The 15,845-nt window shown below is 37.2% G+C and overlaps 1 protein-coding gene across 3 annotated transcripts in view; it reads left to right on the top strand.

Annotated features, from left to right (window-relative positions):
* The first annotated feature begins 2,294 nt into the window (after positions 1-2,294).
* The window catches only part of LOC111869330 (ras GTPase-activating protein-binding protein 2), a 38,235-nt gene continuing 24,684 nt past the window's right edge, over positions 2,295-15,845 (top strand). For 2 of the 3 annotated variants that reach the window (XM_023860784.2, XM_023860782.2), the window contains exons 1-5: positions 2,295-2,459; positions 3,018-3,225; positions 12,111-12,294; positions 12,379-12,495; positions 14,594-14,698. In XM_023860784.2, coding sequence (XP_023716552.1) covers positions 3,128-3,225; positions 12,111-12,294; positions 12,379-12,495; positions 14,594-14,698 — 504 coding nt within the window. In that variant the 5' untranslated portion in view covers positions 2,295-2,459; positions 3,018-3,127. Of the gene's footprint in view, positions 2,460-2,527; positions 2,547-3,017; positions 3,226-12,110; positions 12,295-12,378; positions 12,496-14,593; positions 14,699-15,845 lie in introns of those variants that run through there. The other variant, XM_023860783.2, reaches the window with a different exon arrangement.

The following is a 15,845-nucleotide window of genomic DNA, read 5'->3' as shown; positions in this document are numbered from 1 at the left end:
CACATAGAAAAAGTGCTTTTTCCTGCACCTTCACTATAGCTGACTAGCTGGCACTATTTCAGCTGACTTTACCAGCTGTACTTTTTCTGCTTCAGAAGTAGTAGTATGTGGTAGATCAGTCCATAAAGATCCCACTTACCCACCCCGTTCCTGTGCTTGTTACAGGGTAAAATGTACATTTCAGAAGCTTTGAGCACCATAACCCCCCTCTTCAAAGTTTAGCCACTGAGAAATAAAAGTTCCTACCATCCCATTCAATTCAGTAGCTGCTTTTATTGGCTACTTCTAGTTTACACAAGCATCCTACAATATTTTGTAGCAGGTTTCTTCTACTGATTTTCCATTGATCTACATTTAAGGATGATACATGAAATCTCACAGGTACACCACATCGTTTGCATCAAACCTGCTGCTTGGCATATGCCAACTTCAAAAACTGCGATTAATGGCAGTCAAAAGGAAGAGCCTAGATTTGACTACAAATTTTGAAAGGCTGGTGGGCCAGTACTCTTGAAGACTTGACAGTGGTGCTTGATTGTTCAAAATGATTTTTATATAATTTTGAGATTACATCTTAACACAAGTGAAGCAGTTTTAAATGTGAAAATTAGTTCCTTAGCTGCAGAATTACTTGAATGCCATCATCCCAAAAATATGCAATTTTAAAAACCATCAGATGTTTATAACAGACATTAATAACGCATCTGGAAAGGGTAGGTCATGAAAAAGCAAAGCAGGAAGCTGGTGTAGTGTGACAAGAGAGTGCAGAATATACTGAACAAGTGCAAGGTAACATTGCCACCCCCCTTGTGAGTGCACAGACTTGAGATACTTTTGTACCAGTGTATTATAAAAGACTACTTTCATTATGAACATGGTAACAAACATGTTCATTTGATTGAGTTAGATCATCTAGGTAATGTTTATGTGGAATGTATAATGGCTGCTTCACCACTTGCGTGTAATATTGAGAGGGGTCACATTTTACAATGGTGGAATCAATCCATAATGTTCAATAGACATTAAATGCCAAGCACACCATGAAAACATGGGGATCTGGAGGTGAGTGGTCAGCTCACCCCTGCTTCTTTATCCCCATGGGAACCCCTTGGATGAGCACAGGAACCAGCCTGGAGGCCAGAGGATAAAGGTTGGTGCCTGCTGGGAATTGAACGCCAATGAATCAGCTGTCCAGCCTGTTGCTATTGTTACATTTAACTATTTGTTAATCCAGGCCAATACAGATTCTCATATGCCCATGTCAGCAAATATTGAATGGGACTAATGACAAAGAGCTTACTTTGCCAGCATGATGTAAGAACATTGTAATTGAAGTACTGGCTGTGAGAACCCTCTCTTTTTTTTATGATAGTAAAAGTAGGTTTTTACTCTGAAATTATTGTTTGGCAAAAATGAAGTAGATCGGTTGAACATGTAAGTAGCATACTCTGTTTAGTAGAAGGGAGTACCCGTGTATTAGCACACTGAAATAAAAACAAAAGAACATCGAAAAATATGAAAATTGTGATGCCTGCAGTTCTTTTGCATAATAGTGATTCTGTGTTTTTACTGCAGGTGAACGCCTTGTTTGCCTTATCTAATGGTGACAGATGACAACACGTTGAATGGTAAACAATGAAAATGGTATTATCTTGCAGTATTAAATCATGGGCAAGCAGTGGTTATAGAAAACAATGTAAATGAATTTCGTGAGAATTAGTATCCTGGACCAGAAGATATTTAAATTTTTGAACCAGAAAACTAAAAAATAATCTTAAAATTACGAATTAAAAAAAATTTTATGTCAATGGGAAGATCAGGAACAGTTCGTAACATGTGTAGGGAGACAATAGTGTAGAGAAGTTAACTTTGATCAATGCCGAACATAATCATTTTAAATGGATTTTACTCTCACGAATTATACTTTCCTCTGGCTCGATTGTTTTCGATCAATTTATATCAATGAACTAAGGACATTTGTGCATCAAATATCAAAAGTACACATTATCAGAGGAACAATCACGAGTCCTAGAAATACTTTTGGGTTTGGTTATGTACAGTGAGGTATCGTAACTTCTAATCTACATAATTCCATATCCTCGTTATTCAACATTTAAATGATATCAATTCCAAGAATATTTTCAAATCACTGATAACATACGTATTAGATCCAATGTTCTACAAATTAGCTCTATACCACTTAGACATCCGGGGGTTACATAACTAATACCACGGTTTCTTAATCTCGAACCGACATCCTGTGTTGTAGGATACGAGACATGTTCTTGCGCATCCTTTGTGCGCAAGTTTGTTTTGACACCAGAGTGCGTGTAGTTCACTGTAAGGTCGTGTATATAATTATTACTATATTTGTGATTTTATTATTTGTGCAAAGCTCAATATTTTTCACTGTATTTAAGATTTTTCTTTCATTCTGAAAAACGAAACAAATTTTGTCGGTAAGTATAATAAGGAACTGTTAGAAAAATTGTTCTTATGCTGCACCCGTGAGCGAAGTTCATGTATGGTGGGTTTGTTGGTTTGTTGTAAGTATAAAATCTTATATGCTTGTGTAATGTTAGAGTAGCCTTTCAGGCTCTTTTTCACCCAAGTGTTTTGGATCGTTCTTGTTTTTGAGATACTGCAATATAAGATTTACACCAAAAATCAGGTAGCTATCCCCATAATATTTGCCCGCCAACAGCCGTCCATGCTTTATAGTCTAAATCATGTGTTCCATTGTTCATGCCAGTTTAAATTAAGCACTTTTAGTAGTGTTAGGGATATGCCATCCCCTATTGGAATGGTAAATGTTATTGTAATGTGAACGTTATCTTGATGACTGGCATTGTGTTTGAACATTTGTATACATATCCATGGGTTAACCTCCAATAAGTTGCTTCTTAGGCGGTACAAATTACTGATAACCATAAAAGGAATATCTGCGCAGAGTAAGTCATGCGATATACTGATATGTACTTTATGTGGCCTTAATTTGTAACATGTTTCTATTTCAGGTGTTAATTTGCCGCATACACACCACCATCTACTCTTATATTCTTCAAGCAACCTTATTTTATATTTTTTGTCTCTGTTATTGCCAAAAGCACAAGTCAGTAATTAGGAAATGGTCATGGAAGCCCCCCCAAGTCCCCAATGTGTAGGTCGGGAATTTGTGAGACAGTACTACACCTTACTGAACCAAGCACCTGCACATCTTCACAGGTGAGAATAATGTAATTCCACACATTGGAAGGTAACATATGTGTTCGGTTCGAGAGTAAGTAGAGAAATTTCGAACTTTTATTTGGTAAGTGCTGTATTAATAGATCGAGTTTTATTTATGTGATTATTTATAATCTGTTCATGTTATATTACATGTATTTCATATTGCATTTAACAGCATTTTTGTAGTGTAAGCATTTCCTTTAGGCACATAGTAAATAGATTCCTTTTAAGAGTGGTTGATGGAATGGAGTTTGGAACAATGCTGAAGCAGATTTTTTCTGCAAGCCAGAAAGCAGAAATTAACAGTAGTCATTTATATTAAGAGTATCTGGTTTTATAATTTTTATTGTATCGATAATCATCGGTCATATTTTTCTTACTGTTTGATTGAACTGTTTAGTATGTATGTAGAGGTAAAAAGTTCATCACAGTACTACTTTTTTGAAGTCTTGGTTTTGGCTATTTTGTAGAGAATTATAGAGGTGCAATGTAAACACTGGCATATTGGAGTGTATGTGTTTTAACTGGTTAGGTGCACAGTTTGTATGGTGGTTGCATATGGTTTGCATATAACAGTTTACCGTAGGACATTGCATTTTGGATGTCCTCATTTTGTAGTCAGTTTTACTTAATGGTCCTTGTAGAAATTTGAACTTTGTATGTTCTTTCACTTGGCTCTTTGTATTGTTCAGAGTAGTTTGTACTTCTATACATATACTGCTACTGGTGACAGCCTTCATATAGACAGAAGAAGTGTAACAGTCATGAAGTCAGCATGGCATGTGACTTTGTCAAATGTCACAGTAAACTAGCTAGCACTCCTACTTCGTGTTCAGGAGATTCTGGGTTGTAATCTCAACTGAAGTTTATTTTCAGGGGTTTCCTCAGTTCTTTCAAGCAGATCCCAGGATATTACTTCAAATTAGAATCAAAACAGTTCACTTCCGCAATTCTTCCAGTTTAGCATTCAGCACTAACAATCAATAATTGGAAGTGTGTGAAATGAAATTAGTGAAGAAGGATTAAGTAAAATGTGAGAAATGTGACGTTTCATTATGGTGTTTACTAGTACAATTTTTAACAGTTTTCTGTATTTGGTTTATTTTCCAGATAATGTTGCTCAGTTATGTAGCTTTCAATAACATATCTGTTTTTGTTGGGCGTTAGACACCTGAGATTTGAGTTTTTCATGGTGGTGGAAATTGAAATTATGGCCTGGATCATGAAATTATGTGGTCTTGTAGATTTTTACTAACATTTTAGAGAAACCTACTTCCTTCAACTTCAGGAAATACATTTTTCTGTATTTTGTATTTGTATTTTTAATTTCTTAATAGGATGAAAGATGTAGAGTTTTTTCAGTGTACACCTCTGAGCTGTGTAGGGTCTGGTCATGGGAAATACAAATTTCATTTTTCCTTTGTGCACAGTTATACTGCAGTTAATATCTGATGCCATATAAAGACCTGGCATGAAGCTATAACGTGATTTGTTGCCATCCGTAATTCATAGCTTAAAACTTTACAGTTCACAAATGTATTGCGGGGTGTTTCACTTTAAAAACTATGAAGTATTTGAGATTGCATATTATAGATAACATCCTGCATGAAGATATGCAGTGAGTGAACTGATGGGAAACATGGCTAGGTCTGAGAGAGCTAACCAGTGCTTCTCTAAGTACATGTGGAAGGTTTGTGTTCATGAGTCAGCGAGTTTGAATGGTATATGAATTAGGAGTGCTAGGATGGTAGTGGAAATTATGTACACTTGGTCGTCGACTTACGACCGGCCGCACTTATGACTACAAAAAAATGATAAATAAATTAATTAATAATAAATCAGGATGTGCTACTGAAGCACATCGATGCCAGGAGGCCTGAGGACATTGCCAGACAGCTGCATGTACAATAACTATGGGAGCATCTGGCAACACAGGCTTCCCACACACAGGCAACATTACTGTATTTAAAATGAAAAATAAAAGATGATTAAAATGTATTTTTTTTTTAAATAAATTATGGAGATGATAAAAAGATTAGATTAACAAATACTGTTAATAAATATATGGCCGACATGACTAGATCGACTTACGGGCTGGCAGTCAGAACGGAAGTTGGTCGTAAGTCGATGACCAAGTGTACTTGCAAATACAGTTTCTAATTATCAGGCCTATTGAATGGGGGTAAGATTCATGAATAATTAAAGTTGCAGGTAACCCAAGGTAATTTTATGTTCTCTACATATGACACATCACAAATTACCTAGCAATTTTTGTAACATCTTCTGTTAATGTGAATTTTTTTGACTATTACACCAATTCAGATTTTCTTTGCAGCTGTAATGTTATGGTTCACACCCTCAGTGGCCCTTGTAGTCTGTCAGGGAATAAACAGACTAACCTGATCACTGTTCTCTTCTCTCATCCTCATCCCTTTGTTCTGGGTAGCACTTATAATACATGCACTGGAAACCAAGTTCACATGAATCATTTCGCAATCACCTTTACAATTTCGTCCATAGACATTTTCAGATCCTTTCAAAACTTTCGCCTCATATTTCTGAATTGTCTACTTCCTCATTGGAGAGTTTTTGAAAAGCATCTTCTCTAGATCTGGAAGAATTTTTCTCATGTAACAAGCATTACTTGTTTGCTGAAGGCTACGTAGCATGTATATGAATATCATTTTCTTCCAGAGTGTTGTGACTTTGACATTGTTCTTGACAAGACTTATACCAAACAACACAGCCAAGTGGTTAGCACCGTGGCTGTGTATTGTGGAGGTCATGGATTCAAATATTCGACAGGAGGTTTCTTTATCCTGACTGAGATCATGGTTTTTCAGAGTTCCTTCATGCAAATGGTGGGATGGTACCTCTGATTAAGCCAGAGTCATTGTATTCTGCATCCATTGTGCTTTGTTCATTATAGATGCCTGCACATAAATTAGCAAGTTTTCACATCAAACATGACTACTAAGAAACACAAATATCACGAATGAAATTCTGACTACTGGAGAGTAAGCTTCAGGAATGCTTCCTTATAGTGACCATGTAACAGTTCACATCAGATCCAGCCCACCAAATTATTTGATAGATGTCTGAACCACAGAGAGTGTTGTGAAATGAACCATGAGGAAATGAAGTTCTGCAAAGTCAGATCCAGTAGTTGAATGACATTGATGCAACCACCCCCTGATCCATGGTATTTGGTATTTAGGCTGTGACACTTTGAGGCAGAAAGCATTAAAATGATGAGACTGTGCTGCAAAGACAGTGTGCTGAGAAGGTGCATTGTGTAACAACAAAACTACTTTCTGTAGCAGTACTTTCTTGAATTATTAGACTTCTGAAATATTTTATGGAACTAATTATATAAAACTCATACCCATACCAGTTTCCAGCATCCGTACTCAGTTCTGCCTGTAATAATGAACAATAAGGATCATTTATGGCCCCACCCACCTGGGGCCGTGTTTCCATTAGTACTGTTGAGCCATCTGGCCTTCTCCCGTCTGACCCTGTACTGGTTCTTTAAGATAAGCAAAGGATGAGAGCTCAGATCACACGTGTCTGCATTTGTAAAAATATGTGGTTATATAGAGCAAAAGAAAAAACTTGCGTGGGCAAACTGGATAATCTGTTGCTAAATTATCAAGAGTTCACAGTACTTGGAGCTGCCTATAATCGAATTATCTCTTTAGAGAAGTAATACCAAAGGCTGAACAAGTTTTTTTTTTTTTTTTGTAAAAGCATGTTAATTATAAACATATTTATGGGTGTGGGTCTGAAATTGAAGGTAGAAATAAGCACACTTGAATAGAATAATGTGAAAGCATAAAGGTCAGCCCTGACATAACATGATATTGGGTAACATTTCTGCCTTGTATTTAGAAGTTCCAGGGCTTGAATTGTAGTTTTGAAACAGTTATACTGATTGATGCTTTTGTGGTTTTTTCAGTTAGCCAATCAAATGCTAGGACAGTACCATAAAAGATTATAACCATGTTTGTAGCCTTGCTGGCTCATCATGCACAGTCAGTTGCCATCTTAGGAGTCAGCAAAATTGCTTCACGATTGGACAGCTTACATGCTAAACAGCCACCTAAATATGCACCCAGTTCTGGCTATACACACAATTGCAGCAATGTTTACATTTTTGTTAAGGAAGTATTAGGCTGTTCTTGTAGACAGCAGCCAAAGATTTGTGTACCTGATGTAGTGCATGTTATATATCAGGCTCACGTAAATAACATGGAACGTGTTAAGATAAAAGAGTAAAGTCTAGAATAGTATAATTTGGTATTTAAAATATTTATCTGTTATTAAAATATTTGGCCTTTGTTATTGCTGTTGAATCACAGTAGAACAAGTTCTTCACTTATGTAGTCTGAAAAATTAATCTGTTATTGTTGCATTAATGTATATTCATGGTGTGATGTGAGTGTATGTTGTCATGTATACGGGTGACTGTAGACAGGGTTCGGATTGGTGACGCGATTTATTGACCACTTATACACTCATGACTTGTGTCTACACATTACAGATTAGTGTCACACACAGATTAGTGTGCTCAGTCTCTTAGAGTCTTCACTAGCCGTTTCCTGGCAGTGGATCTTAATGGAGATTCTTCAACTTCTGTGTTCATGTCATTGCCTGCTGGCTAATACTGCACAACTGAACTGTCAACTTCATTATAATGTCATCTATTCTCAGTCTCCCATGCAGAACTGGGTTGCCCCAATTGTCTTCAAGATAACTCCTCGGCACAGAGCATGCAGAAAACATGGCCTCTCCATTGTTGTAGAGGTGTTTATTGTGCCTTTGCATACCAATGGTTTTGCACAGACCACATAGAAAACACCCAATTTCCAACAGTAACTACTATTGGGTCCGTGTTCGTTGCCGTGGGAATGTGTTTACCAATCCATTGCCCAGAAACTATCATTGTTTACAGAGTCCCCACTTAGCAGCAGGTCTGTATGCCACAGTATGTCCTCTTACTGGTGCTCATTTTGATACATGTGCATTAGTTTTGTATGTATTCATTTGCTCATTTATTAAAACTGAAATATGAAAATAATTTCTTGTTAAATATTATTATGTATGTGTTGTGATAGTACTTTGGGTTAGATTAGGTGTTCTACTTATCTTGCATGAGTGATTGTATGGAATTGATACTGTGGTTTGGTGCTGCTGTGTGGTGAGGCATGTTCCCCCCCCATGTTATTGGTTAGTGTAGTGGTTTATATTGCTTCAAATGTGGGACTTTTTAAATCAATATTTCATTTGTTTTGTTTTTGTGTACAAAAAATGTGATATTTGCCTATATTATTCATATGTCTAACTTTACTGGCTTTGTGTTATATCCATTGTATCTTGTGTGTTCCTGTATGAATGTCCTTTGTTCAGTATGTGCTGCACATATCGTGTCTTTAACATGTGCTGTGCATATGTAGACATGTCTTTATTGCTCATACATGTTCATTGAATCGTGTTTTGAAGGAATGTCCTTTTTGACCTGTGGATTGTAACAGACAGTTGATGCGTTTGAGTTTATATAAACCACTGTTGTCATATTCATTGTTGTTGTGTTGTTATTACACTAATAATATATTAATTTTTCAGATCACGCACATGAAGACCTCATTCCACTATGATTCAACAGCAGTAACCAATACCAAAAATTTTAATCATGAATAAATACATTTACATACAAAATTATATTTGAAAACAGATCATTTAACGCATGACCAAATAAATTAACATTTTAAAAACTACAAGAGGAACTTTGAATAATTCATAATAATAATAAAAATCTTAATTATTTCAACGTAACATAGTTTAAGTTTGCATATGAACTGTAACTGGCATTGATTGTTGTAAATAACACACATGGCATTGCCCCATGAAATGTAAACATTGACCAATGTAGTGGGAAAAAATAGCACAAAAAGTAGAGTGTGAATGTAAAATGATTTTCCTGATGATGGCCATAAGTGGTTGAAACATATTGTAAAAAATAAAAACAGTATATGTAAATTTATTTAGTTTATCAGGAGTTGTGTTGGCACAACGTGTAACAAATAGTTAACACAGATATAATGCTGAAGTGCAATATTATTAACAATGTAAGTCACTTACTTTCAGTTTTGGACCTTTCTTTTTATGGGCCTACGTATACTGTGTGATCATTTTGAGAACTTCATCCACAATGGTGCTAGAGATGTCAGATTTTTAGAACCCAAATTTTCTCTTTTCATGGTTCATGAAAAATTTTTTATATGCATTTTGACCACTTCCTGATTCAACATTTTGCATTACACTCTCAGGCAGAATTTGATTTGAGAATTTAGTTGCAAATGATTATAGTGACTCTGACTTTTTCCATAGTCAGAAGTGTAATGTAGATTCTTGACTGGCGTTGCACGTGGTTTTGCCTTTAGTCCTACTGCATGAATGTTGAGTTCATTCCTTACAATCCATAATTATACCAGATCATGTTTTTATGACCATTACCTATGCTGTTCATAGCAATATGCAGAACTAATATTTTCGTATGAATATGAAACTTGGCCTCTCCCCTAAAGTAGTGACACATTAAGAGTACATGAGAACTGGATGCTATAGTGCCTATGAGAAAATATGGCAGGCGGAGACAATTGCATGATGAGGAGCTTCACAATTTGTACTCCATTTCGAACGGTATTAGGGTGATTAAATCAACCAGGATGTTCATATCAGAAGTACAGTGGCAGTGGAAACTCTTGAGGACCCATGTTATTTCTTAGACATTGGCCAATGTGACTTTCGTGTTATCATGACAGTGAAGAAATCTCTGGGAGGGAATTAATTTCACCAGCTTGAAAACATCTAATTAGTAGTAGGATGTCTTCTTATGGAAGTAAAGCTATCCTTCAAACAAAACAGGACACGGAGGCCCATGGGGTTGTGAGACGTCAAGGCTCCCACATTTTCTCTACACAGTTTGTTCATAAATGGCAGTATGGGTCAGCCTTATGTCCTGGCCGCCCTTTACCCTCTAGGAAGATTCCTGGTACTGATGCCACTGTTTTCATTCGAAAGTGATTAAATTGAGAGTTAGTGTCTCACTGACTGTGTGTGAAATTTGAAAATGACATTCCACAGTCCTGGCCTAGCTGATGGTCTACCTAAAGTGTGATTACTTTTCCAGTGTTATATGCATATTGTGGACAATGTAAAGGGAGGGATTTGTTGACTGTTAGCTTCACAAGGTAGATTAGTGTGTGAAGTAATGCGTCATTATTCATCTTTGGTAACATGACATGTTTTCAGTTGGACATGTCCAGGTGTACCTTGCTTGGTATTCCTGAGTATGATCAGCAGCAGATCACTAATAATCCTCTGGCTTGTTACAGAAGAGGTCTAGGGCATGCCATAGACAGATATTTTGTATTGCCATGAAATTACGGTTTGTGAAAACATAAAAACAGCTGTTAATTGCTGCAGGTTTAAGTGAAATAAACATAATTTTAAATTCTGATATTGTGTTCACCTTGTATTTGTATTTAATCTAGCCCTCACTGGTTATGTTAAAAATTAATTGATTTACTAAGTATATATTGTTGATAATTACTAGTTTTATAGGGCAGAATTTTTAAATAATGCAGATGGTTCAGAACCCATAGCTTCTAGATTAATTTTGGATTTGAGGTTCTCATGGCAGGCTGTGAAGAGTACTGTCCTCTGGAATGTGATACTATGTAGCCTCTTGGAAGTTTAGCAGTGTTGTGGAGGAACATACTGCCTCCATCTGTAGGGTTAAAGAGTAAGTCCAGCATCAAGCCAAAATTTTGTAGAATTCTACCATACTACATGGTGTCAGTCCTATATGATGGTACTCTTCTTTGGAATTTATTATGTTTAGTCCAGATAAAAATCTCTTGAAATATCCTTATTTAAGATACTGTCACATATGGTGGTGACTGTTATGACAAGTTTTGGATTGGGTGATTGAATTTATTGCTCCTTATACATTCACACAGTTTAGGACTACAATCAATACAATGCTATCACTATTCTACCCACTTTCCAGTTCACTGTTGCACACGCACTGAGGTTCGTAGTCCTTACTAATCATATCACTGCAACAGATTTATCGCAGTCTCCCTGTAACTTCAAATCACACATGAAATCTTCTTGTCACAGTGTAATTCCTTTCTTGCCAATTCTGAAGACTAGACTCGACTACTGTTATATATTCCGTTCCATTCTGATGTGTCTTCTGACTGTGCCTTTTTATGAGCTCTCAGCATGGACCCCACAGAAGACACTGTCTTCTGTGGTTAATGATGTGTTTTTACTGGTCCATTACCTAGCAATGAGTATATGTGTCATAGTGTTATTAACAGTGTTTTAATGTTATGTTAATTCCAAGTGGTTGTAGGATTTGTGTGCTTTGTGACTGCAATGATCTGTATGATACAAACCAAAAACAGGCTCCGTGGTTTTAGTCTGCAAGTGACCTATACCAGCTGAGTGACTGCTGCTTGTTGGCGAAGTTTTTGCCTCAGTGATCTAGTGGTTAGACTTCCGGGCTACAGATCCAGAAGTCTGGGTCTGTTTCCCGCTGCTCCCCGATTTTCTGAGAAGTAGTGGGTCTGGATTGGGGTCCACTCATCCTCGTGAAGATGATTGAGGAGCTATTTCAAGGAAAAGTAGCAGCTCCAATGTAGAAAATTGAAATTAATGGCCGTGGGGATTTGTTGTGCTGAACACATGACATCCTCTATCTGCTAAAGTTAGCACATATGTATGATACAGTCTGCATAATTAACACCAGAGGTATACTGATTTTTATAAGTAATTAGTTAATGTTGGATATTCCATTGGCCATGTTTCAGATTTTACAACAATAATTCATCATTTGTTCATGGTGGTCTGGATGCCCCAAACCGTGAGACTAAGCCTGTTGTGGGGCAGAAGCAAATTCATCAGAAGATTCAACAACTCAATTTTCGAGACTGCCATGCCAAGATAAGCCAGGTTGATTCACAGGCCACGTTGGGTGATGGTGTTGTTGTGCAGGTAGTGTTTGTATTATTTACAAATCTAATTTTATTGAAAATGATCACTATTAATTTTGTTTTGATAATGCCCTGTTCATATTAGGTTACAGGAGAGTTGTCTAATAGCGGCCAACCTATGCGTCGGTTTACCCAAACATTTGTGCTTGCTGCTCAGTCACCAAGGAAGTATTATGTTCACAATGACATCTTTCGCTACCAGGTAAAGTTGTGGATGTTATATGTTGCATTTTATGTGTGGTCATAAATGGAAAAGATCTGTCCATTCATAAATTAATCTAGTAATTGGAATAACATTTGTTATTGCCTATCAAATTTCCACTTGAGAGTCATTTCACGGTGGAATTTATATTTTATCTTGGTTCAGTCCTCCTGGTGTGTTTGTTTTCAGCATATTCTTGCTTTTGTCCACATTAATTTATTGATGGCATTTTGCTCTTTGTGATTCGGTTGATTGTGAGGCTTACGAGGTGTATCAGAAAGTTCCCAGACTGTTATTGTTGTAACTGTCTCGGTGAAATAAGATGATAGGGTAGGCCAAGGTCACACTTCCGCAAGCCTATCACATCAGTCTGCCATATGACACCATGGTGTGAACATGCATTGTTTTTACACTGGTGCTTTTTGGACTTGTTTTATCTGCCATGGATGACAAAATCAAACAATGTGTTTGCATGAAGCTCATTAAATTCGCTTTGTGAGACTTTGGAGAACATTCTTTAAGCTGGATAGTGGTTTTTGAATGGCATTCACGTTTCAAGGCTGGTCGAGTATCAGTTGAAGATGATGAAAGTTCAAGGCGACCAGACACCACAAAACAGCAGAAAATGTTGAAAACGTTTGAGAACTCGTGCACGAAGACCGTCGCTGAACAATGCATGAGCTCGCAGTCACCATTGTAATCAGTTATAAGAGTTTGCCAGGAGATCTTAACAGAAAATTTGTATATGAGCCGCATTGCCACGAAGTTTGTTCCCCAACTCTTGACAAATGAACAAAAGCAGCTGTGCATAGACGTTTGTATTTAGCTATAAGAGAAAGCTAATGAGGATCCAACTTTTATCTCTAGGATCATAACTGGTGACGAAAGTTGGATTTACAGTTATGATCCAGAAACAACGAAACAATTGTTGCAGTGGAATAGCCCACCATCACCAAGAGCAAAAAGGGCACGGCAGGTCTTAAGTTCAACAAAGAGCATGCTCATTGTTTTATTCAAAGTGAAAGGGATTGTTCGCCTTGAATTTGTTCCTCCTAACACTACAGTAAACTCTTAACTTTTACTGTGATGTTTTGAGACGCTTGAGAGAAAATGTGCAATGAAAAAGATGAGAACTTCGGTAGAACTACAGCTGGTTCCTTCATCACAACAATGTGCCCGTCCACGCATCCCTGAAAGCCACAGAGTTTGTGACTAACACCAAGACGGTTATCATTCTGTATCCTCTCTACTCGACATAGCCCCTATGATTTCACTTTCTTTCCCAATTTGAAAATGAAACTGAAGGGACAGCGTTTTGAAACAGTGTTTGACATGCAAAGGGAATCGCAAGCAGGACTTGGCAGCATTAAGGAACTTGACTTCCATGGTGCTTTTGAACTGTAGGAAAAATGGTGGGATAGCTGTTTATATTCCCATGGAAATGGCAGCCAAAATTGAGTAAGTTAAGCCAGGTATATTTTTAATTAAGAAGTTATACAGACACATCATAATCAGTATGGACTGTAATAGTGAGTATATATTGTACTTGGGCAAGTTTCACACTTTTTTACCAAAAAAATTGTGTCTGAAAGCTGAGTGTAAAATATGTGAATTAAATTTTCAGAATATAATTGTATGTGTTGGACTGAGGCAATTGCATTTGAGTGAGATGTGGTAGCATATTATATCTGCAGACTGTGCCATGTGGTTCGTTCATTGTCATTGAGGTGAAAATTCCCTTTGATACAATTGTATATTGTTAATCAAATTTTCAGGAAATTTATGTCACTTGAAATTTTACCAAAGGTAAAAATATGGTATTATATTTGCTTTTCAGATATCTTGTCTAAAAGTAGATGTGTGAAAGTCATGCCAGTAAACACAGTAAAATGAACTACGTGATGATCTAGAGGAGCCAATGCATGTCGTGGTGACTTCGTACGTGCTTGTCATGTGCTAATAAATTGTATCAGTAGTGTGTAAATAGGTTTGATATGAAATAAACTACAGGACACCTCACTATAAGATGAGTTTCCTTGATCCTTTGCAACTGTTGACTGCTGGGCAGTGTGATTGGAAGTTGTTTTCTATTCCTCAGGACATGATTTTCAGTGATGAAGAAGTCGAACAAGATTCGGGGCGCTCAGAAGCTGAAGAAGATGCAGAACCAGAGCATTCCCCAAATACAGATGCCATTCCTCCTGTGAGTATGGAATCAGCATTCATTTGATTTGATGAGGGTATGCTGCAGTTATGGTTTGAAGGTTTGTGACAGAGGCCTAATGTCATGGGTACTTTTAGCCTTCTTCCCCCACCCGTTATGTGGTTAGTGGGGAGAACATAGAACGAAGGTATTTGAAAACAGGGTGTTGAGAATATTTGATACAAAGAGGTAGTAATAATAGGAGGTTGAAGAAAATTGCAAAATGAGGAGCATCATAACTTGTACATTTATTGTGTTTCTAGACATTATCCATCATTCTGTATTTATTTAATACACAGTGTTTTGGAGACTGGATTCTGTCTTCAAGTGCTTCCTAGTCAGTTGGGCCCAATCAGTAGAGCAGTAGAGGCAGGGACTAGTTGTATCTGTTGGGCCCAACTGAGTAGGTTCCACAGACACAATCCAGTCTCCGAAACGTCTGTGTGTTTTAAATAAAAGCAGGACGATTGATAATGTCCAGAAACCAAATAATTGTATTAACCTTTATTGGACAAACGTCATCATATGATGTCGTTAAAAGTTAGGGCAGCTGGCCAAACGTCATCATATGATGTCGCGGATTTCACGCGTGTAAGGTTTTTCTTTTTAAATTAAATTAAAATTTTAATTGTTGTTCTAGTTACATGATTTTTGGTCACCACCTTTATAAGGAGACAGTCTTCCTTCCAGCATGATCTAATGTAATCTAGCGACGTCACATGATGTTAAAAGTAAGGCCAAATTGCCGAACGACATCATAAGATATCGCGCATTCCACACGTGTAAAGATTTTTTTAAAATTAAATTTAAAATATAAATTGTTCTATTTACATGATTTTTGGTCACAACCTTTATAAGGTGACAGCCTTCCCTCCTGCATGATCTAATGTAATCTACCGACGTCATATGGCCGAACGAACTCATNTATGGTACTGCCAAAAACATTCCGAAATGCAGAGTCCGACGTCGCACCTCACGCACTTCGTACGAACGCTAGACCGCTTCCCACGCGAAGAACACACACGACACCTCAGTTGCGATTTAGAGGAAGCAGGCCAGTGATGTCGACGGGCTTCCTCTAGTCGTTTTACTAACGATGACACGGCAGGAGGTCGACCAATGGACTTTTGAGGGCGAGGTGAACCCC

The sequence above is a fragment of the Cryptotermes secundus genome, unplaced genomic scaffold (genome assembly GCF_002891405.2).
Source record: "Cryptotermes secundus unplaced genomic scaffold, Csec_1.0 scaffold325, whole genome shotgun sequence".
Lineage (NCBI taxonomy): Eukaryota > Metazoa > Arthropoda > Insecta > Blattodea > Kalotermitidae > Cryptotermes > Cryptotermes secundus.
This window is presented reverse-complemented; position numbering and strand designations above follow the sequence as displayed.